Below are 24523 nucleotides of genomic sequence, written 5' to 3'. Positions count from 1 at the left end.
CATCAACATCAAGATTTTCCAGCTCTACAAGCACACAAACTACAGTAAGTAGTAAATAAGTAAGTAAACAAGTATTATTTTATATTCAGGTCTGGAAAAGAATAAGAGACCATTTAAAAATTACGAGTTTCTTTAATTTTACCAAATTAAAAAACTCTAGAATATAATCAAAAGGAAGATGGATGACCACAAGCCATCAAACCAAGCTAAACTGCTTATGTGTGTGTGTGTGTTCCCAATATGCAGGGGTCAGTGCCCACTAAAGCTGGTGCAAAAAGAGACATGCAGTTTCCAAGTGACATCCACAGAGGCTCCACCTCACAGCTTACAGGATTTAAAGGATCTGCTCCGAACATCTTGGCACCAGATACCATAAAGGCAGGTGGTTTCAATGTTAGGGCTGATCTGTGTACAAGCTAGACATCAGAATCTACTTTTAGATGTCAGATTTAATTTTTCGAGACGTAAGACTGCCATGATAGCTATTTGTATTGGGTGTTATATTGTCCCTGAAATGATTGAGATAAACTATATCATTTTATTTCACTGATATGACAATCATACAATAGCATACTGTATTTTTTGCACTATAAGGTGCACTATTAATAAATGTCTATTTTCTGGTCTATTTTCATACTATAAGGCGCACCGGATTTTAAGGCACATTATGCGAACCGGGATGTCACCATGTTTTCCTTCCGTCTATTTCAGCAGGTCTGGTGAGACCTGTAAAGCTAAGCTAAGTAAACAAAATTGTAATTCTTAAAAAAAAGCATTCTTTTAAAGTCAAACGAGTGCTGGACATTAATCTACACAGATTTTTCTCCTGAAAACTGTTTATTTGGGTGAGTAAAGGTCTTCCGTTTGTTTACAGTAAGCTTAGATTACCGATAATACTCACCTCTGAATGACAAATGAGTTAGCGCTTAGCGTGGTTAGAGAGTAATGCTAATGCTGCTCCATCAGTGCTAGCCGGGGTTAGCAGCAGGCTACAGGCCAATAATAATTACCTTAGCAGCCTTGGTGCTGGAGAACTAATACAAAACTCCTGTATAACGCTGTACTTCAGAGGAGTGGCTTTACTGCTCCTTAATACCCAACTGGGTAAAATCAAATTCAAATTTAAATAAGGTGCACTGACGCTTTTTGGGAAAATTAAATGATTTTAAGTGCGTCTTATAGTCCAGAAAATATGGGAATAATTAGGGATGCACTGAAGTCAAACTTTTGGTCTGAATTAGACAAAATAAAACATCTGGCTAGATGACAAATATCGAACTCCGGATTTCAATTATTTTTTATTTTATTAAAAATATTGCTGCCATCTTTATCAGAATAGAAATGCTCTAAACTGAGAGTAGTTGTTCTAACTATAAATGTCTCAGCTTTTGGTCTGTGGGTGGTACACCTCTTTTCTGTGTTTTTCCCCTCTCTCCCTGTCTGTTTTGGTCCAGCTGGGAGAGTGTAATCTCTGTGTGAGCAGCTCGGATCTGACAGACTTCAAAAGCACAGTCTGATCACGCGCACACAATGGCAGGCTCGCAATTCCTCCAATTCCATGTCTGATCCTAACGAAGCAGACAGCAGCTCTGGACACAGCTCGGGTAGTGTGTGTGTGTGTGTGTGTGAGCGCACAGGAACGCTGCAGATAGAGTAAGCCACAGTAGGTTTGGTCATTCCTTTGGCTTTTTTTCTACTTGACCTTCTCCCACTCTTTCACCCTATGCTCTCTGTCCGCTTTCATTTGCACTGAAATTTACAGCAGAGCAGCAGCGTGTGAGGAAGAGCTGTGCGAGCGCATGTGTAGGAGAGGGGGAAAAAGGGAAAAGATAGAAGTGGGAGAGGAAGGACCCTCTGCCAGTTTCTGCACCCACATCAATCATCCCCCTCAAGCTGGCCTGTCAACGGCTGTCTGAAACCCAGGAAAAAAAAACACAAAGGCACAAAAGACACTGCCAGAGAACAGATCACATCTGCTAACACTCCAAATCAAAACAGCAAGATTGGGTTAAAAGAACCTTGTGATGAGACATTCATATGGCTTGTAAGACTGGAAACGTGGAGAAAGACAGGCATTCAAATTCAAATTCAGATAGACATGTAAACACTCAAGAGCACAAACAGAAAACAGGTTGTGAGGCATTAAATCAAGTGCAAAATGGATAAAAAATTGCATCATAGTATATTCTGAAAACGTTCAGTTTTCAAATTATTCTGTGAATTTCTAATGTCCAATTTTTTTAAAGTTTAATTAGTCAAATCTGAAGAAACACTTAAAAACTTGATTTATTCTGGCGAATACCCATGTTTACACCACAATACTAATTGATTGCGATACATTTTTTTTTTTTCAATTTCAACGCTTTCAATATATATATTTTAGTTCAATCCTGTCATACATTTTACATTAAAATCTGCCTGGTTTTCTGCAAACAAACAAGGTGTCTGCATATTTCTGAAATTTTAATTTTAAAACAATAATATAAAATGTAAGACTTTATACTATTATTGCCACTGACTTACCACAGAAAAGAATATGTACATCAATGTGACCGAGATACTGTAGCATTTTTAATGCATAGTGCTATTTCTTGGCATTGAAACAACTAAAATCAAGTAATCTGATATTCTTTATTGTATTGTAATCCAAAAATGTGGTGAGACAAAAGCATGTGTTACCTTATTTGTTGCTTTTAAGACCTTTTTAATTATGGCGTAAAAAAGGAAAACAGATGCATCAAAAGGTACGATAAATCAGAAAAACTTAACTAAAACACACCCCAGATATAATTTAATGTCTTTCCTCCTATAATTCCAGCCATTTTTAGATCATGAATATGTTATAAGCTGTTATAAGCTGTTTAACATTTTTAAGGCTTTATTATAAGTATTTGATGATGTCCTGGCAATAACTGTGTAGAAAACACACAAATACATACACAAGGCAACAAATCAGTGACAGGTCGGTAAACCCTTACAGAAGCAATAATATTATTATTAATTATCGATTATGAAAAAATAAAAAGGCATTTTTTATTCATTATCTGATTGTCTGAACATTTAAGCTGTACATAAACTAAATTACTTCACTCACATTGTAAATCAACTGACTGAACAAATTAGGTTTTAAAGATCTAAGATCTGACTATTGGCCTTTCTCAACAAATACATTCATAAAACATGAAATCACAATGTATGACTTAGTTATATTTACTTATATTTACTCTCTAGACAGGTATTTTCCCTGCTCTGATACACTAAAAACAACTGTTTTGCTGCTGAGTACCAAGCTTTTGAGTTGACTCAGGTGTGGAATGGCCCCATAGCACAAGAAGTGACTGTTTAATAGTAGGTGACTATTAGTTTATAAATAATTAACACCTCTGAGTTACTCCACTGCAGCTTTAAGATTCTCAGCATTGCCAGTTACGTTTAGCACAAAAATAGAAAAATAGAGAATTTCCCATTTCAAGTGGAGCTGGAAAACACAGCTGTGTTTGATTTAGTGTTGTGTGAAAGTGACACAGTATATGGAATGAGTTGTTACCCTTTGGCTAATGAGGCTAGATGAAGTGGAGCTATGTGAGTGCACGCTCCATGGCCTCGGCCAACCAGGCCGACATGAACAGAGAGTGAGTGTGTGTTGGGCGATGGCGCTGGTGCTCTAGCGCTCACGACAGGATACACTGCAGCACTTTCTCTCTGTCACTAAGGCAGGAATTCCCAGCTGGTACACTTCAAAGTGTCGTCAAGCTTAACTTAAAATCTTCTGACAATTAGAGGAAATGAGTGCCAAGCTCCCCAACGCCAGGGTAACATACACACACACAATGGAGAGGATACACAGCAAAACTGACACTGTTTGAGTTGAATTTAACACTGTCCTAGATTACACATGGTCCCACTAACACTACCAAAAGAGTTTTAGAATATTTTATAGTTAATTCAACACCGTAAGGAGTCATACAGCCCTGGAAAAAATAAGTGACCACTTAAAGAAGACGAGTTTCTTTGCTTTTGCCAAATTGAAAACCTGAACTGCTTGAATGTTTGCACCAGGAGTAAAGGCATAAAGTTATCCAAAAGCAGTGTGCAAGATATGTGGAAGAGAACATGCCAAGATAAAAACTGTGATTAAAGGCCAGGGTTATTCCACCAAATACTGATTTCTAAACTCTTAAAACTTTATAAATATAAACGTGTTTTTTTCTTTGCATTATTTGAGGTCTGAAAGCGCTACTTTTTTTTAATTTTATTATTTTTTATTTTATTTTTAGTTTTTAGTTATTTTTAGCCATTCTCCACATGTTCAAGTTACTCAAACATATACCTATACTAAGCAAAATTAGAGAAACTCTAGAAAACATTTTTTTCCCAGAGCTGTATTTTACCCCACAGGTTAACAATTCTCAAAATTGCTAATTCAATTATTTTTTATAAGTTTGAATTCCTTTTTGTATATTTTCTGATGTTCACCTGAAACTATATACTAAAGTATATATAATACATTATAAATTATAAATGTGAGCAATGCCACAAAATAAATTGCTTTTTTTAAAATCCTATTTAAGCTTTATTAGAAGAGAGACCATCAGCAAAATTGCTTTAGTCTAAATTTTATATATTCACAGTATGGGAGATGACACAAGCGAGAGAATGAGAGAGCGACACAAAGAGAGTGAGAGAGAGCACGCAATAAGCTATGCAAATTACCCTGTTCTGACCACCTGTCCGGTATTGTACAGTTTATCTTTCGAAAAGCAATTTGAACTGAAATACTGCACAGAACTTTGGCAAGAATGGATAAAACTAAACTGCTTCAGGGCAAACAGGTGGATATATACGAAAAGCATTGTTTTTAATGACATCCAATGAATTTAAAGCAGGGTGTGTTTGCAGCTTAGTTTCCATGCACTACAGGCAGGAGGGTTGGGGTGGCGGTTGAAACATTTCCAGAGCTGTAAGAGACTATAAGGCGCACTGGATTATAAGGCTGGCTATCATTAAATGTCCATTTTCTGGTCCTTTTTTGCATACATAAGGCACACTGGATTATAAGGTGCATTTTATGCCACAGTAGTAACTAGTAGTAGGAACAGGGGTGTTGCCAAGGTTTTCCTTCTAATTCGTGGCCTGTAAGCTAAGTAAACAAAACTGTAATTCTGTATAAAAAAATAATAAATAAAAACAGTTCAGGTAAGTCAAACAAGTCAATTGAGTGCTGGATGTAACTCTACACAGATTTCTCTCCTGGAAGCGTTTTTTTTTGGGGTGTTTTCCAGATTTCCACTAAAGCTGGAGCATTAGCGCTAGCAGTTAGCGGCTAATGCCACCTGACAGAGCTACACTGAGGAACTCTAAGTATTCCAGTAAGCCAGGGTGATATTAGCTAGTGGTTCATCCCACATAGATTGTTTTAACTCGATAATCGTGCAGGCTACAGTCCGATATACTGCAAAAAAAGCTAGTGCTGTGGTTAGAGGCTAACGCTGCTCCAGCAATGCTAGCCGGGGTTAGCAGCAGGCTACAGGCCGATAACACTCACCTCTGGATGGGCAAAAAGCTAGCATTTAGCATGATTAGCAGCTAATGCTAATACTGCTCCAGTAAAATTCATACATAAGGCGCATCTGATTATAAGACACACTGTCGATTTTTTAGGAAAACGAAAGGATTTTAATGCACCTTATAGCGCGAAAAAAGTACAATATTCCTTTTCAGAAAAGGGTTTCCATGAGCCTCTTAAAATGTAATGTAAATGTCAAATTTTTGACAATATGCTTATATAAACATACTCCCTTGCAAAGTTGTGTTGGTGTCTTTGTGAGGGTTGTGAAGGTGAGAGAAACAGGGACACAGGGAATGAAAGGGATGGGAGTGCTTACATACCTGCCACTGTTGCTTCAGTCCCTGTTCAACTTATTAAAAATCAAATTGCCCCAACATCCAGGCAAGCTTTCTCTATTAGCCTTACAATGCCCTCGGCCAGACTCCCAGACATATGAGAGTACTTCAAAGCCCTGTGGGGTGAATGGACCCTGTGTTTTTTGGAGGGGGGCCTGGTGTTCCAACCCCCCATCTAAAGGAACCTGGCCTGGACATCTCACTGACCCATGGAGGGAGGAGAGGAGAGGAAATAGAGGGATGAGAAGAGGAGAATGGAAGAAAAGAACAGATGATATAGCAGTTGGTATGAGCAAAAAAAAAAAAGGGGATTTTTGGTGCCACAAAGATTGAAAATATTGCAGCTTTATTTCTGCTAATTGCAATTTAATTCACAAGTTGTGAACTGTATGTTTTAAAGCCATGGTTAGAATTTAAGCTTAGATCAGGCCCAAAATATCACCCATGCACGTTCTGCCCGAGCCCAACCAGACCTGCCCATACACTGTCATTTTGAGCCTGAGTCCAATTTAAACCCAACATTTTTTAGTAAGTAGAGCGTTAAAACTGAGCTTTTAAAATCATTTTCAGGCTGTTTGAATAAGCGAAATCTTTTCAGAATGATGTTAATTAACATTGAAACACTAAAGAAGAATAGACCTATTATTTAAGAAAAAATGTTTATTAAGAACAGATCTCCGAAAGATTAAACTATGAACATACGAACAATGATCCACATGCCTAAACATCTGTCAATTAGGCTACAAGAATGATGTGTGAATGACTTTTCTCTAATCGAATCCAACATGGTTTAAGTATATAAAATACTTTCTAAACAAACATTTTTTTTTATATTGATCTTATAGTCTATGAGCAAAAACACAAAAAACAGTAATAAGGCTTTGCACTGCACTGCACGGTGCTGCAAGTCAAGTGGGTAATACAGAGAAGTGGAGTGCGCAATGCACACTTATGCAACTTTTTTTGAAACACAGTTTGATTTGATACTTCGCTATATTGTGATTATCACGCTATAGCTTCAAATATAATAAAAATAGCATTAAAAACCAAAAACAAAGGCAAAGCTCCAGTTAAAATCCAGTTTTGATAAATGTTCTGGCATTTTCCGAAGTAAAATCATGTCATGCTGTTTTCCACGTAGATGCCATGTTCATTACGTAGTAACCAGAAATTCATCAAGGTTTCAGAAATCAAACCATATGAGGAAGTAGAATCTGGATAGTATTGCACAAAACGTCTTTCTCCCCTCTGTCCTCGCAGTTGGGGTCAAACAAATCAGCTTTAAAAACAGAATAATTTGTCAGAATGTCAAGCGTATGCCAACTGCCATGCTGAGAAAAAAAAATCCCTGCTCCTAATGGACCATTATATCTTGGAGACCCTAATGAGTTTCTGCAACATTGCAGTGGAAAGTTTTTATTGGTTTACCAGGACATCATCTGGACCCTGTGTCTGAACTGAGCCAAGGTGACATATGATAGCTTTCCTCTGCTAATTGCGGACAGCAAAGATTCCAGGGATGAGGAACGGGGTTGGGGAAGTGAGGGTCATTCGACTAACGACAACAGCAGGCACGAGACCATTTTCTGAGATCAGAGACTGGCTTTCTGCTCCTGGATGAAGCTATGTGCCACTCACAGATGTTGCAGGCCAACGACAACCTGGTGTTACCATTGTGATGTGATTTTTGGGCTAGATCACAACGTGAAACTCATTGCTTTTGTTTCTCATTTATATCATGAATGTTAGATCCTGAAAACTGTTTATTTGGGTTAGTAAAGAGCTTCCGTTTATTTACAGTGAGCTTAGATTTCCAGATTTCCACTAAAGCTGGAGCATTAGCAGTAGCAATTAGCAGCTAATGCCACATGACAGAGCTACACTGAGGAACTCCAGTGTAGTGTTCCAGAAAGCCTGGGCGATATTAGCTAGTGCTTCGTCCCACGTAGCTTGTTTTACCACCATAAGCTCGCACGCTACAGTTCGATATACAGCAAAAGGGCTAATGCTGTGGTTAGAGGCTAATGCTGCTCCAGCAGTGCTAGTCGGGGTTAGCAGCAGGCTACAGGACGATAATACTCACCTCTGGATGGCCAAAAAGCTAGCATTTAGCACGATTAGCAGCTACTGCTAATACTGCTCCAGTCTCGGTGCTGGAGAGCTACACTGAACACACTAACTTTATAACTCTATAACTTAGTAGGCATGAGACCATTTTCTGAGATCATAGACTGGCTTTCTGTTTCTAAATGAAACCATGTGTCACTCGCAGATGTTGCAGGCCAATGACAACGTGGTGTTACTGTTGACATTTAGACTTTATAAATGTGATTAGTGGGCTAGATTAATGTTTCTAACATATACACCGCTACATGGCACTCATTGCTTTTGTTTCTCATTTTATTTCTTGAAATGTTAGATCCATTTATGTAATGTATTTTTTAACATTTTCAAATTTTGTTCAGTACTTAATACGATTTGTAAACTAAACAGTCACATACTTAAGTTATATTATGAGTTATGTTATATGAGTTATGATATATATATATATATATATATATATATATATATATTTATTTTACCTCAGATGTCTCTGTGGACGCCACTTCCTTGTTATCTTTTGCACGTAGAAATGGATGCTGTTTTCTGTCTGTAATGCACACAAAATAAGACACTACTACCCCTAATATAAAATCTATACTAAAATAAATCCAATTAAGCAAAACCTTTTATTCCTAAACATGATAGAAACCGTTCTAAAACACAAAGAATTAGTAAAAATGAGCTTTTATTACTTTTATTAAGTACCTTTATTACCTGTTATTACTTTGTTCTGTAGAGCTGACATGACCTAATGTCTGAGTTTCTTTGTCTAGTGCAGTGGGCGGGGTTAAGCTACTGTTTCATTGGCTGTTAATTACTGTATCTATTCTGATGGAAAACAGGTCTCGATTAGTGTTCTGTTCAACAAAACAATTGAAAAATACAAAAAAAGTACATGTTCATTGTAATTGACGTAGGGTCTGAAAGGGTTAATGTATATTTTTGATATCTTAAGCCATTGAACCTGCAATGCTTCAAAAGATGGAGCTCTCTTTTAGATCACAAGCAGGCAAAAGTGGTATATTGAATATTCTTTTCATTTTTTATATTTTAGCCTTATTTGTTGATTATCTGAATATGTTATGTTATTTATATGTAACTGATGAAGTTTTTTATGGTATTCACTCTTTTACTTTTAGTTCTGTGAGAAACTGTGAGAAAGGAACCTCAGCCTTCGTATTGTGACTAAGGGCGGCATAGAGGCAATATGGCAAAAGTATAAGATCATGATATTTGTCATCAAGATATCGAGATCCTTTCTAATCCTAATCATGGTCCTTGAGAAGGTTTTCTCTGCATTAATTCAATTTTCTTGTGCATCTTTATTAACAAGCCTTAAAATTAGTGTGAAACACCAACAAAAACACCAGCGTACAGAAGGCTGATATTCTGCAGGAGAAGTGTTGAGAAACGCAGGTCAATGAAATGTCTGGTTCCGGCTATGGAGCTTCGTGAAAAGATGTGATAACAAACTGAGAGAGAGATCAGAAGAGGAGAAAAAAAAGAGAGCAAATCTGCATCAAAAGAATTCCTCCGCTCTGCCACCTTGGCACCTCCGCTCTGTTTGCAGTAATATTTACGGCCTCAGGAATTGGTCAGGCTTTCTGTGTGCAGCATGTATGTGTGTGTGTGTATGTGTGGCTGCTGGAAATTACGTATAGTGTGCGTGCTGAAAAGTTGGAAACTTGGTGAATGATTTGTGAGAGTGTGTGTTTTGTGGCAAATAGAATTCTTCCATGAGTTCACATACTTTAAAGTACCATTCAAAAGTTTACAACAGTAAGTTTATAAAACCAAGATTTGACTTTACCGTTTTTAATAATATGAAACCAATCGAGTAAAAAAATAAATAATAAAATATGTAGTTTTTACAGTAAATCCCAAAATGATCCAAATGAGAGATACAGACAATTCTAAAATAAACAAGGAATTTCTAGAATTCAGCATATTTAAAAATGCAGACTAAATTTCACATTATTACTAAATTACAATATAAGTTAACTGTAGTACATTATTTTCACTCATTCACCCTTTCAAGGTGAATAGGTAAAAAACGTTACTAGACCACTATAAAAACGTAATTGGCTAAAAACAATTAATTACTTACATTCATACAATTTTAAATAAGTACCATTATAATTGTATATTTATATACAGCTCTGGAAAAAAAGAGATCATTTAAAAATTATAAGTTTCTTTGATTTTACCAAATTGAAAACCTCTGGAATATAATCAAGAGTACGATGGATGATCACAAACCATCAATCCAAGCTGAACTGCTTTAGTTCAGCTTGGTTTGATGGTTTGTGATCATCCATCATACTCTTGATTATATTCCAGAGGTTTTCAATTTGGTAAAATCAAAGAAACTTATCATTTTTATTTGCACCAGAAGTGCAGGCATAAAGTTATCCAAAAGCAGTGTGTAAGACTGGTGGAGGAGATCATGCCAAGATGCATGAAAACTGATTTAAAACCAGGGCTATTCCACCTAATAATAATTTTGGAACTCTTAAAAATTCATGAATATGAATGTTTTTTTTGCATTATTTGAGGTCTTAAAGCTCTGCATCTTTTTTTAATTTCATCCATTTCTCATTTCTGCAAATAAACGCTCTAAATGACAATATTTTTATATGGATTTTTTGGATAATTGTTTTCTGTAGTTTATAGAATAAAACAACAATGTTCATTTTACTCAAACATATACCTATAAAAAACAAATTTAGAGAAACTGATTCAGTAACTGAAGTGGTCTCTTAATTATTTCCAGAGCTGTATATACAGTATATAGCTGTTTTAGGTTAAAAAAAAACACAAATGAGGCATTACCTAATTAAATAGAATAGAAAATTTAAATAGTGGATAAAGTTAGATTCAAAATTAATTAAATTTAAACATTTTTATCTTCTATTTTTATCACTCCATATATTAGAAATAAAACTGTCAACAGCAATAAAACCAACATGCTTTTAAGGATCAAATATTATATAACTCAATTAAAACTACAAAATCTTGTGAATTGAGATGAGCATAATTGTATGTTAAAATTATGTTTTTGCCTGCAGTGTCTTGTATTTTTGTTCACAAAAAATAAAATAAATAAAATTAGGAATAAAAAGCAATAAATAAAACAATGCATTTTTACATGGAAAGTCATTTCCCTTGTTGAAAGGTGGTTTGTAAGTGTACATGACTGTAAGTGGGTGTGTTTGTATAATGGTGAGAAGTGGTAAAACGGCACGACACTGTGGTGTCCCCAGACTCATCTTCTTTCACCGTACAGTTGGAAAGAATTAAGCTTTGTGCAATATTTTCCCCATAGACCACCCTGCGTGTCCCCTGTATTTCTCACTCTCTCTGCCTTACTACTGACATGACTTGGAACTTAATGCAGAAGAGAGAGAAAAAAAAGAAACAAAAACAATAGAGAAGCGCCTTCTTTTTTGTTCTATTTTTTTTTTCTTAATGCTATTTATCTGCTCGAAAGCATTCAATCTTTGTACAATAGCACTGCTATGTTCCACTTTAAACAAAACGGCTCTTTTGGCTAAGTCAAATCCAAGCGTGAAAGATGGTCATCAATTGAGGCAAAAAAATAAATATATATATATATATATATATAAAAAAAAACTCCAGTTCCCCTCAAGCCGCACTGCGGTTTCTGCTCAAAAAAACAGTTCCTTCCCACAAGCCATTCTGTCACCTCTTATAGCAAATAACAAAAAGAGCACTGTGCTTCTAAGAAAGATCAGAATCAAGAGCATGATCTACTAAAAAAAGGTATATTCTATTTTAATTAGAATTATAATATAAATATATAAATTTAAATTCCAAAAGTGCATTACCTCAGAGCTGCTATGATGTAACTGTAACTGTTTGTTACATTGGTGCTAAGCTAACTTTAAGGTAACTTCAGTAATATGTTGGTGTTGTTTAATGATTTTATACAACAGTTTTTTGTTTTTTTTTTACACAATTAATAAAGAAAAAAAAAAAAAAAACTTAAGAAACTCATAATGAATGTGCCTTCCGACAAAAAGTAGTTCCACAACAAGCGAACAGTAACAGAACCGTACCTACAAAATGGTGTATGGTTTATACAGGCTAACACCATGAACATTAGCTCGAAATTAAAGTTGGAAATAAGGAAAGAGCAGTGAAAATTAAACAGTTAAACTTAAGACTGTAAAATCGTCTTCATGTGAAAGCTGTGCTTTTGCGAGCATGCCTGTTTGTTGGGTGGTGCTGGTTAGCTAGCTTGTAGGCTAGCTGCGCCTGTGGGACTGTGGTTAGCGTACTTAGGTTAGCGTAGCTTGCTTTAGCTTAGCATTAGCTTAGCTCAGCCTAGCCTGGCTGGTTACTGTTCTGGCTATCAGATTGCAGCCGAGGGGACTGGTGGATTTTCTTTCTCTCTTTTCCACAAAAGATGAGGGAGGGGGGGGGGGGGGTTCCTTCGCTGGGTGTTAGCCTGTGCTAAGCTATATATATTTAATGAGACAAATTTTTGACTGGTTTAGGGTGCTGTTTTGCCCAGGCAGTGCTAAGAGCAGCGTGTCCTTTCACAGCGATTCATGAGGAAACATGGAAGCACGAGGCTTTCAGAGCCAAACCGCTACACACACACACACAAACACACACAAACACACACACACCCCTCTCCTATTGCCTTATCTGGCTGTCCCTGGCGTTTTTCTGCCATTCCGTGCATCTTCCCACCCAACTGTCTGTTTGTTAGCCTGTCACATTAAGTGCCATTATAAAAGAGTGAAGATTTAGGGGCATATTACGACCATCACAATGACAATTTTAGCATGAGCACTGACATTATTTTATGGTTGAGTTTAGTAATTTGCTGTGAATTAGGGCTGTCTGGTTTACCACTACCAAAGAGATGCTGATTTTCTCCTCAGTTTCCACTCATTAAACAGCAAATCAATCATTCCACAAGAGGCCTGATTTTATTGCTCTCATTGGCTCCACATTACATAAATGGGGGAGGCGCTGCCATACGCCACATGGTGATTCAGACAGAAACAGATCATCCGTCACCAGCAAAGGGTCTTTTAAACACATCTCCAATAATGAAGCGTGCTGAGCCTGTATGGGGATGTCAAACACGCACAAGACCACAGTAACTCGAAATGAGTTGCTGGAAATGAAACTGGAAATGAATTGCTAATGACAGCTATTTCATTATCAATTATTTGAGGAGTAGGCAGATAAGTTACAGAGTTGCCAAAACATTAAAAGGCTTTATTTTATATATCAGTCTATTAATCATTCGGAATGCAAACGCCAAACATGATTTCTGCTCCCAGGCCAAATTTCATCATACAAGTGCTAGATTTAACGCATGTAAAAGTTTTTGACTATATACTAATAAATCATAGGATTCACCACATTCCCCCAACCTCACCATCCCTTTTTCTTCTTGCTCTCTTTTCCACATGCTCACACACAAACACATGCATAGTCACACACCCACATGTTATGAATTGAATATGTGATTGTGGCTGTCATTCTAGGGGGAAAGCACCCGTGATTTATTGGTGGAAGCCGTGACAAATAAAATAAATAAAAAATAAATACATAAAAAAAAGAAATTCCATCACGGCTCTCATAGAGGACACGAAATAGAGAATGAAGGAGGTTAGAATGATACAGCATGGAATGCTGTAATCCTTGAGTGACTCCATAATCAAATGCACTCAGCAATCTCTACACACACACACACACACACACAAAGCACAAAAACACACCCTCGATTGTAACACCCCAGCAGTCTCTCTGTGGGAACAAAAACAATGTTTACTGCCCTTGTTGATCGTTCGCATGGTGTGAATCCAAGCCTATGATTGGTGACATATTGCCTGAAGGGCAGCCAGCTGCAGAGCGATGCTGGGGTCTAAGAGAAAGCTCAGAGGAGCAGAGGAAAGCATGCTTCAGGCCTTGCGCACAACAACATTACCAGAGAGAGAGAGAGGGAGAAAGAGAGCAGGGAGAGAGAGAGAGGGAGCATGGAGAGGGAGAGAGTCTCAAGTAGCATCCAAACATAACTGCTTGAGAAGAGTGTTGTCATCACCACTAGGAAAATATGACTGTAACAACCAACTCCACAATCAATTCGAGGCCCTTAGACTCCAGTTGCTGCCACAAAACCAGCATTCTGAGGTTTGCAGTTTTGTTATGGTTGATTTGTTCCTTCTTCTTTAAACAGTGCACTGCTGAGAACACTCCTGCTATGTTTGTTTTTTACGATGAAACAGGGTATCTGCAGATCTTAAAAGGTTTTGAACCTGTTTCGCTAAAAAAAGGTATTATTTTTCTTTAAATGTTTTAAAAATAAAGTATTAAAATCCATAAATTTTCCCAAAAATCGTCAATGGTGCTTGTATTACTGTGCACCTTATGTATGAATTCTACCATAAAAGTTGTAAAGAGCACTACAGCCGCTCTGCTGAAGTGCACTGTTATAAAGGAGTTCCAGTCTGGTTTTCCAGCATGAGACTGGAGCAGTATTAGCATTAGCCGCTAACTGCTAAGTTAAGCTAAGTTCTAGCTCTTTCGCCGTTCAGAGGCGAGTATATCAGACTGTAGTCTGCGCATTTACCATGTTAAAACAGGGTAAAAGGGACGAACCGCAAGCGAATATAGTCCTGTCTTATCAGAACACTCAGGGATCCTCAGTGTTGTGCTGTCAGGCAGCATTTGCTGTTAGCTGCTAATGCTAATGCTGCTGCACCCAGCCTTAGAAGAAATCTGGAAATCTAAGTTTACTGTAAATAATCTGAAGCACTTTATTCACCAAAATAGACAGTTTTTTTAGACCTGCTAATTTAGAAGGAAAACATGTCGACACCCCTGTTCCTTACTAGTGTCACATAATGCGCCTTATGAAAAAATATTGTAAGTACAATTTTGTTTTTATTTTTAAATTAAAAAATATTTTATGCCAGTTTGCTTACTAATATAATGGCTAAATAAAAAAAAAACAAAAAAAAAAACAATAACATTATTTATGAATCCGAGGAGCACTACTTTAGGCACATTCATTGTTTATTTTTTATCAAATTTCCCAAGCAGCAGACTCACTAAACATTCTTAGAGAAATAAGAAATCTGGTCTGGAAGTAGTCATAGACTAGTTAAAGCCTTGCTGTTGGAGAGAATCTGATTTCTTTAGATGTTGATAATATCTGACCTACCTTTAGAAAGGTAGTATTAGCATTAGCATGATGTGATTTTGTTTGACACTGTATAAACACTGTACAGAGTGATTCTCTGTGGTTTGGGAAATGCAATCTTTCTGATTTCTCTTCAGTTAACGTTCCCTCTCTCAGTATTCTAGCAAACTGACTTCGAGCTGGTCTAGCGTGACTCTTCTATCAATACATCGACACACACTGCCACGGTTATTCACTGTGGAGGCGTGTGACAGACAAACACTCTGATCCACCCTATCACTGTGGCCATGATCAGGCCTATCAGCTTGCAGTGAAACCTGAAGATCTGCTCTATGGCTAGGATGAAAGAGGCACAGGATAAGGCTCTGTGACTGTGTGAAAAAGTGAGAAAGAAACACAGAGCAGACAGAGAGACTGACATTGTTTGCAAATGACTGGACTGGTTAAAACATAATGTTCCCTTTTTGTGTGTGTATTTGTGTTTGAATGAGAGAAAGAGAGAGAGAGAGAGAGAGAGAGAGAGAGAGAGATGGAAGGAAATGAAATTACTGTATATGAGAACATTAGTCTAGATTTATTGTTTGTCACGCAACAATAAAGGGAGGGGCTAGGTCAGAAACAGGACAATAACTTAGGCCATTTGCTCTATGTTCTCGAATCAGACCTAAGCAGAACGCCCACTTTGCCCATTAGCTACACAAATTCTAAAACTTACTCTTAGATTTCTGAGAGCAGATTTAAATCTAGTATGGCTGCCATTTTCTCAATACTTAATTCCTCCTCTTGAATCCCCAGGCTGTTGAAAACAAGCCAATCGAAAACATGCTGCATGATCCCCTCCCCTTTTTACACACCAATCCGCTATAGTGTCAGATCCACGAATGGCCAAAGTCAAGGTGTGCTGTGAAAGATCAGATTTAGCATCGGTCAGAGGAATTCACTGGAATCCAACCGCTTCCGATGATCTGCCACCAATTTCCTTAATTCCACACCACCATCCCATTTACAGACAAATGAAATGGAAACACTTAGTCCATGAGTTCACACACATGCATATACACACACACACAAACACACACATACAGAGACACCACGCTGCTAAGTGCAATAAATCCATACTTCAATCATATCGCACATGCCTGCTGCCTGAGGGGGGAGTTTTACAGATACTATGAAGTATCTGAATGAGCAGCCAGTTTGAATAAAAGTACGTCAGCCAGTTCCAATAAAGTAACAAAAATTCTTAAAGTTGCATCAAGATGATCTGAAGTAGCTCATATCTCTAATTCAATACCAATAAGTTGCCAACATCTTAACAACAATTAAAAATTTAAACTGTGAGTTTAAGGTTGGGTTTATTGCTGCAACTAATGATTATTGAAATACTAATCTGACAATTATTTTTTTGATTTACCTGCCATTGCCTCATTCACTGCAACCTGTTCCAATGCACATTTACCTGCTCAAGTCTGCACACCTGAGCTGTGTTACGCTGTTTTACTATCTCTTATTTAAGAGCATTTTTACACCAGCACTATTTGGTCTGGTAAAAATGAACCCTGATCCGTTTGTACCCTTAGTGTGGTTTGATGGAGCAGGTGTGAAAACAGTAATCACACTTGGTTGTGGATAGAAACAACCAGACTGAGACCAGCTAGTAGAGGTGGTCCCAGTCCGGTACCAAACGAAGTCTGGAACAGTTTGCTTGTGGTGAAAATGTGATACAGTTTAATCTGATATATTAGACAGATAACACTTATTACCACAGCTTTAATCAAACATTGTCTCTGCTGCTCCATGCTGTTCACATGCATGGCATGTGCTGCATTCACTGCTCGTTATACGTATATCTGTGCTGCACTTCCTGTTAAAAACACTGTATTTGAAAGCACTGCGTTTTAGTGTTCTGTGTTAAAGCCGCTTTAAACTTCACCGATATCAGCACATAATCTTCTATATTTACTTTTTTGCTCCCACACCAGACAGCTCTGACCAAACAAAGAGAGAAAACGCTAAATATGAACAAACTTATATAAACAAACTGATTCGGATCATAGAAAAAAAACTACAGGTGTGAAAACGCACTAACATAGGTTTCCACAGCAAATTAAAAACTGACTAATGAAACCTGAGTATAAATTTGAATACAAGCTTAAATAGATTAAATCAAGTGTGTTTGTGTAAACTGAGTCGACTCAGCCCAAGTTGCAGCCCTAGTTTGGGTTATACTTAATATTTTCATACAGGAACCAGTGTTCATATGACTGAACATTAATTAATTTTCGGTAAAAACATAGTACAAATAAAATACAGTATAAATTATATTGTGTATGTGTGTTTATGAAAAAGAGACTTTTTTTTTGTTTTACCTGTACAAAGCCGCACATCACATACTCATCAAACATGGGCAGACTGGGCCGGCTCTCTCGGAATATGTGCAGAGTGTATATCGTCATGACAACGGGCTCGGCCCCCGATTCATCCATGACCAAAATGTTGATTCGGCTGTTGCCCAGGCCAACCGGGTAGTTTGCCATCCTGAGGAAAACAGCGAAACAATTTTGAGAAACAGAGCGTGCCTAACCTTTCTCTCACACAAAGGCCTATTTACTCTGTGACAGGACAAGGAAGATTATAGTGGATTAAAAAGCAGGGGGCAGGTCAAAAGGCAAACTAATACCCATATTCAAATAAATCTGCATTTACTGTGTCAAGTAAAACAGGAAGCTCAGACTCCTAATCCCTCCCGGGAGGAACTATGGCCCCTTTTTTTTCTAACACTCATTACTGTAATATTTGTGTGACAATCAGCTTTGAAAACATCAAAGCCATGGCTCACACACACAAAAAAAATTGTGTGCTGTAATTATTTGCTCTTATGTCTGCGACACAAACTTTCAGCAGAAAAAGTCTGTTTCAATGAGCCTTTTTGCATTGACTGCATCTCTGAAAAAAAAAGACCACTTAAAAATGAAAACTTATTTTTTAAATTTTTTTTAAGTTTAAGTTTCTTTGATTTTACTAAACTGAAAACTTCTGGAATGTAACCACATTTTTGCACCAGGTATGAGTGGCATAAAGTTATCCAAAAGCAGTGTGTAAGGCTGGTGGAGGAGAACATGCCAAGATGCATGATTAAAACTGTGATTAAAAACCAGGGTTATTCCACCAAATATCGATTCCTGAACTCCTAAAACTTTATGAATATGAACTCCTTTTTTTGTATTATTTGAGATCTGAAAGCTCTGCATCTTTCTTGTTATTTCAGCCATTTCCCATTTTCTGTAAATAAATGCTCTGAACAACAATGTTCATTTTATTTAAACATAAACCTATAAACAGCAAAATCAGAGAAACTGATTCAGAAACTGAAGTGGTCTCCTAATTTTTTCAAGAGCTGTTTATAACATGTATGTGTCAAGTGAATGTCAGTTATCTTATAGGAAATACTGAGACTGGCTGATGGTTTCATGTCCAGAAAGTGTAGTTTTAGCACTGTTCCACGTCTCAGTTTTACGTCTGAAATATCCAGTTAATCTTTTTCACTGAGTGCATAACTAAAGACTACACGTCCTGAAAAAGGGCATGTTATGGTGAACTGTAACAGAGCTTAATGGAAAGCGCTCTGAGACTTAGTGTGTGTTTATGTGAGTGTGTGTGATCAGAAGGCATGGGAAAGCAATTCCAAAAATAAATCTAATAAATCAATCAATGGCCGACAGCAGTGTGAGCTGACACATCAGAGGTTGAGACTGATTAGCGCACGAAAGCTGGAACATTACCAGGCAAGGTCATTGTTCATTGTTCCAGTGCTGAGGCATGTGTGTGTGTGTGTGTCTGTGAGTGTCTAAGCATTTATTCAGGGGTTGCATGACTTGGCACAAACACATATATAACTCACAAACACTTAAACTTGGAGCAGCAGGAAAATGGGAAAAGATACATGTTAGGCACAGGCTTATAAAATAATACGTAGTATATATAGTATAGTTTTTTACACTATAAGGTGCACTGGATTATAAGGCGCACTATCAGTGAATGTCTATGTTCTGGTCTTTTTCCATGCATAAAGTGCACTGGATTATAAGCAACACTAGTAAGGCACAGGGGTGTAGCCATGTTTTCCTTCTAACTCAGCTGGTTTCGCTGCCCAGCTAAGCTAAGGTAAATAAACAAAACTTTAATTCTTAAACCAAAACACACTTCAGACAAGTCCGACAATCAAAATAGCTCTAGATGTTTAATCTACACAGCTTTCTCCTAAAAACTGTTTATTTGGGTGAGGAAAGCGCTTCCATTTACTTACAGTAAGCTTAAATTTACAGAATTCCACTAAAGCTGAAGCATAAGCGGCTAACTGCTAGCGGTTAATAGCTAATGCCACCAGACAACGCTACACTGGGTGGAATTAGCTAGTGGTTCGTCCCATGAGCTTGTTTTAACCCCATGAACACGCAGGCTACAGTCCAATATTCTCGCCTCTGAATGGTGAAAGAGCTAGGGCTTAGCAGTTAGCGGGTAATGCTAATGATGCACCAGCAGTGCTAGCCGGGGTCAGCAGCAGACTACAGTCCAAAATACTCCTCTCTGAATGGCCAAAGAGCTAGTACTTAGCAGTTAGCAGGTAATGTTAATGCTGCTCCAGCAGTGCTAGCTGGGGATAGCAGGAGGCTACAGGCTGATAATACTCACCTCTGAATGACAGAAGAGCTAGCGCTTAGTGCGGTTAGCAGCTAATGCTAATACTGCTGTAGAAACTCCACTGTAATACTGCTGTAGAAACTTCACTGTAAAACTCCTGTATAATACTACATTTTTGCGGAGCGGATTTACTGCTCCTTACAAGCTGACTGGTAAAATTCATAAATATGGTGCACTGATCATTTTTTGGTCAAACTGGAGGATTTTAAGTGCACCTAATAGTGCAGAGAATACAGTAATTGTATTAAAATTTTACCTGGGTCCTCGGTGTTCATCCAGGCGAATGTGGCACTGTGCACTCACTGGTTCTGGCCGGATCCTTATTGTGATTGTATCAAATGGAACATCAGCCCGGTACTCCTTCACCCAGGGATTAAAGACTGGATTCAGAACCAGAGGAGGATCTGTGTACAGCTGCCGGAGATGTGGATCCAAACACCTCTCTATGGACCAAGAGGATTACTTCAATCAAACAACTGCCAAGTGTGACAATGTACAATGTTATTGTTTTATAATAGCTATTATACTATTGTGTGCAATAAGAACAGTACAATCCTATAAAATCCTTACGAGCAGTAATTACCTGAGTCTGATGTGTTTGAGGGCCATGTTTTATGTCTTACACTGGTTGGATCACTATTGCTGTGGAAAAAGTTAAAACAGAAGAAACATACCTCTATTAACTTTTAATATTTTAGTTTGTTTATTAATAACTTTGGTAATAAAAACACTAAAAGTGCAATGAAGGTATCTTATCACAATAAAACAAAATAATTTATCACATGCACATACAGATACACGCATAGTGAAGTGGCCTCACTTTGCTATAATGCTCGAAATTGTTTAATTGGGCTGGAAAGGCCTAGATGTGATAATGACCCTTGTAGAATCTGTTTACCACTTTTGCAAAATGCCCCAGGATTGCTGGGTTGTTGTGTAATAGCAATATGCTGCAACCAGCCAACATTCACCCACTGAGCCAGAGCAAGTACTTATTTTGCCCTCAGAACTCTCTTGTACACACACACACACACACACACACACACACACACACACACACACACACACACACACACACACACACGAAGGCATAGGAGCAGATTTGAAACTGGGGGGACATATTTGCTAAAAATTAATCAAAGCCCACCCTATAGTGACTTTAGTATAGTGTATAGTATAGTGAAAACATTAGCGGAATTAAAGTTAATCACAAATAAACAAAATACATTTTTGTCTGTTTATTATTAGTTAAATCCAACTAAAGGTCACTTTACAACCTAAACATGTTACGCACATCATATATACTGTTGTTAGAAACAATTCTGCGATATCTGAATTATACACATATGACAAAAACGGGTCATGTTTTACCTAATATTTAAAATAATACAACAACATATTTGATTATTATTATTATTTCATTCTTTTTTTTTAATTGGCATGCCAATTCTGTTGTATTCTTTAATTTTCTCCACTCTTTAAAAGTTTTTAATTTTGTCTACTGAAAGCACTTAATTATTAAAATAATGTAACTTTATGTTTTATAGAGATATTTAGCAGCAGTTAATACCATTACCAAATACCAAACATTAGATAACCCAAATCCTCCTAGTATGTTAGCAGAACACGACAACACCCAAAAGTCGTTTTCATTGCAGTATATTGTTATTGCTGCGATTCATTGCTCTCATCACTGATCTCACGTGTAAAGCCGTGTTGTGCAGAATTCAGCACCCCAGCCAGGAAAAGCACCCCCTCTCGTGAGTGTGCACCCACATCATCTTTATAAAAGATAATAATAAAAGATAATTGCTTTAGCTAACTTTAATAAGAAACGTGCTTCCGATAGGGGGTGCTTTTCATTGCGGTGGTGTAGATTTCGCCGCTCTTTCAAAATAAAAGTTTATTTTAAAATAATTTCTGCTTTTTCTGCTGTATAATAGGCGGACAAATCCACCTATTTCTGATATTTAGCCCCACCGGTTCCTACGCCAATGCTCACACACGTACCCAATGGTAGCAGCAGGGAGTCCACTTCTCTAATCAATCTGTCTAATCATAAAACTAACATAAGAAGCAGAGATTCATTCCAGATCCAGCAGGAAGAAGAATTTGTTTGTTGTCCCTGGCCACATGTCTGGACACATGGTTTAGATGTATTGTCTGGGCTGATTTCTCAATGGAAGGCTAGAGGAATGATTGCACAGGCTATAGTAGGCTTGGGGACTTTATCCAACTGAAAATATTCAGTTGTTTTCCTCAGATTTGTGATGGATCATGAGAGAGGGGACATACTTAAACAGCACTTCTCAGAGTCTCTAGTCTACTCTGTTTTTGAGATTATTTTGGCAGACTTTGCCGCTTTGCTTCATTAAATTTAAAACAGATTTATCCCACAGTAAGTGTGTCATCCCTTTCCCCTCTTGTTAGTTTCTTTTTTAATTCATTATCTTTGTTAAATGTGTAACAATGAATTAATACAAATGAATACAAAAGCAATACTTTTGATGACAATGATACTACTAGTGCATTACCTCTCAGTGTGGTTTCTTTGTATGTAGTAGGAGCTGAGCTGTTCAAGTAAGACTGTGAGATTTGGTCCTTTTCCACTATTCTTTACAGTGGGGAATCTCTGAAAGAGATCATGCTGGAGATTGGAGAAACGAGACGATCTCGGGTGCAGCTGCCAAGACACACACACACACACACACACACAAAGACAAAGACAAAATACCACAACACGTTTCATGACCGATTCCAGCTGCTTATTAAAATGGGCTGACAAAATGCAAAAAAATATTAAAATGTGGAACAATCACAAGCACATTTATTCAATTTAGGGATGTCCTGATCAGGTTATTTCCCCCCTGATCTGAGCTGTAATTCTGAATAACAATTGATTACTGAACTGGCCTAGCCTTTATGTATTGTAAAAATAAGTTGTGCTACTGATTTTTTAGGGTGTTTAACCCTTTCAGACCTGAATTCTCTCAAGTAATAGAAGAAAATGTAAAAATGCTGTTTTCTGTCTGTTTTCTGTCTGTCTAGAAAAAAATAAGACTACTATATTCTACTATAAAATAAATAAAACAAATAAAACAAATGAACTAAAATAATTAATTGTTTAATTAATTGTATTATTATTTCCATTGCATTAGAAGCTTGTGTGTAATATTTTATATTTCATATTGACCTTTTTATTTCATAAACCATCCCTAAACAGTAAAATGTTTCAAAATTAGTGCTCTAAAACAAGTTAACAACAAGTTAAAGCAAATGCTCTAAACTGGGCTTGAATTTATTTTTTAAATACCCGATGCATTAAAATATGCACAAATGGGGACATTCCTGAATTAAATGCAGTGCTGCTGCAAAATTTCAACACTGGCATTTCTAAAAAATCAATATGTTTAATATAATCTGATTTAAGGCTTAATATTAAGCGAGGTTTAAAGAATACATAGGTAAACGACATTAGTGACATACCAAATGAAAGTTTGCTGGTGTTTTCAGCTGCTGATGAAACTGAAGCAGTAACTGGAATTCATCAGGGGGCATGCACAAACTGTTTGGCCATTCACAGTCACTGTACTGCATGAACAGAGAAATAGTTAGCATAAGTGTGCAAATTATACGGATGACAATTCTATAAAAAAATAGTGAAAGTTCTGAGGCTCTGTCTTTTGCAAATGAAAAATAAAGGGGATACAAAATACTTTATATTATTATTATTCACTCTTTCTCAACTTCAGAGTTTACATTGCTTTCTATTTCATCAATAATATGCAATATGTAATGCTTTTTTCAAGACAAAAAAAATTACTTAGATATATTTACCATATTCTGTACTCAATAAAGTTATCTATTTAATTTGTTTGTTTTATTTGTTTTATGGATTATAGTAGTTAGTTTTGTAATCTGGTAAACTTTAAACCTAACATGAACAGCATTAAAATATGAAATAATTAATTTAATATAATATATATATATATAATATATATATATATATATTTTTTTCAACAAATATACAATACAAATCCAGCACCTACAATGCATCAAATACTATATGACTCGTACACACCAGAAATTCTGTGCTCTTCTGACTGTATTTAACACTTGTTCTGACTGCTCTTATTATAAATATTTCATTACCTTGATTTCTGTTGTATCCTGAGCATCGCGAAGTGATCCATCATCATGATTGCAGGCTGGAAACAGCAGTCTCAGCATATCTTCCAATATGTATTCTTTGGTAATCTGTCCATCAAAGCTTGAATCCTTCATACCCTCAAAGTGCAAGTCAGTCTGCAGCTGAGAAGAGCGGGAAGGGAGAGAAAGAGCTGGAGTGAATAAATGGCGCAGTGCTTCCATCTAGTGTCTAAAGATGATGAGTGCAGCTTTCTCATATTTGAGCCACAAACAGTTAAGATTTCACTAGTAGTAAGAGAAATGTGGAGAAATAAATATTACATCAGAACTTAGATATATTTACCATATTCTGTACTCAATAAAGTTATCTGTTTAATTTGTTAGTTTTATTTGTTTTATGGATTATAGTAGTTAGTTTTGTAATCTGGTAACCTTTAAACCTAACATGAACAGCACTAAAATATGAAATAATTAATTTAA

At 36.9% G+C, this 24523-nt stretch overlaps 1 protein-coding gene across 2 annotated transcripts in view; it reads right to left on the bottom strand.

Moving 5' to 3' along the window:
* The window catches only part of cped1 (cadherin-like and PC-esterase domain containing 1), a 98766-nt gene that overhangs the window by 37624 nt on the left and 36619 nt on the right, over positions 1 to 24523 (bottom strand). The window contains exons 9-14 of one of the 2 annotated variants that reach the window (XM_007252395.4): positions 24047 to 24205; positions 23381 to 23485; positions 22429 to 22577; positions 20478 to 20536; positions 20151 to 20337; positions 17563 to 17731 (exon numbers count right to left, since the gene is read on the bottom strand). In XM_007252395.4, the coding sequence (XP_007252457.3) occupies positions 17563 to 17731; positions 20151 to 20337; positions 20478 to 20536; positions 22429 to 22577; positions 23381 to 23485; positions 24047 to 24205 (828 nt within the window). The remainder of the gene's footprint in view (positions 1 to 17562; positions 17732 to 20150; positions 20338 to 20477; positions 20537 to 22428; positions 22578 to 23380; positions 23486 to 24046; positions 24206 to 24523) is intronic. The other variant, XM_022671874.2, reaches the window with a different exon arrangement.

This window comes from Astyanax mexicanus, chromosome 2 (genome assembly GCF_023375975.1).
Source record: "Astyanax mexicanus isolate ESR-SI-001 chromosome 2, AstMex3_surface, whole genome shotgun sequence".
NCBI classification, from domain to species: domain Eukaryota; kingdom Metazoa; phylum Chordata; class Actinopteri; order Characiformes; family Acestrorhamphidae; genus Astyanax; species Astyanax mexicanus.
Note: the sequence above shows the minus strand (reverse complement) of the source record. Positions and strands in the feature narration are given on the sequence as shown.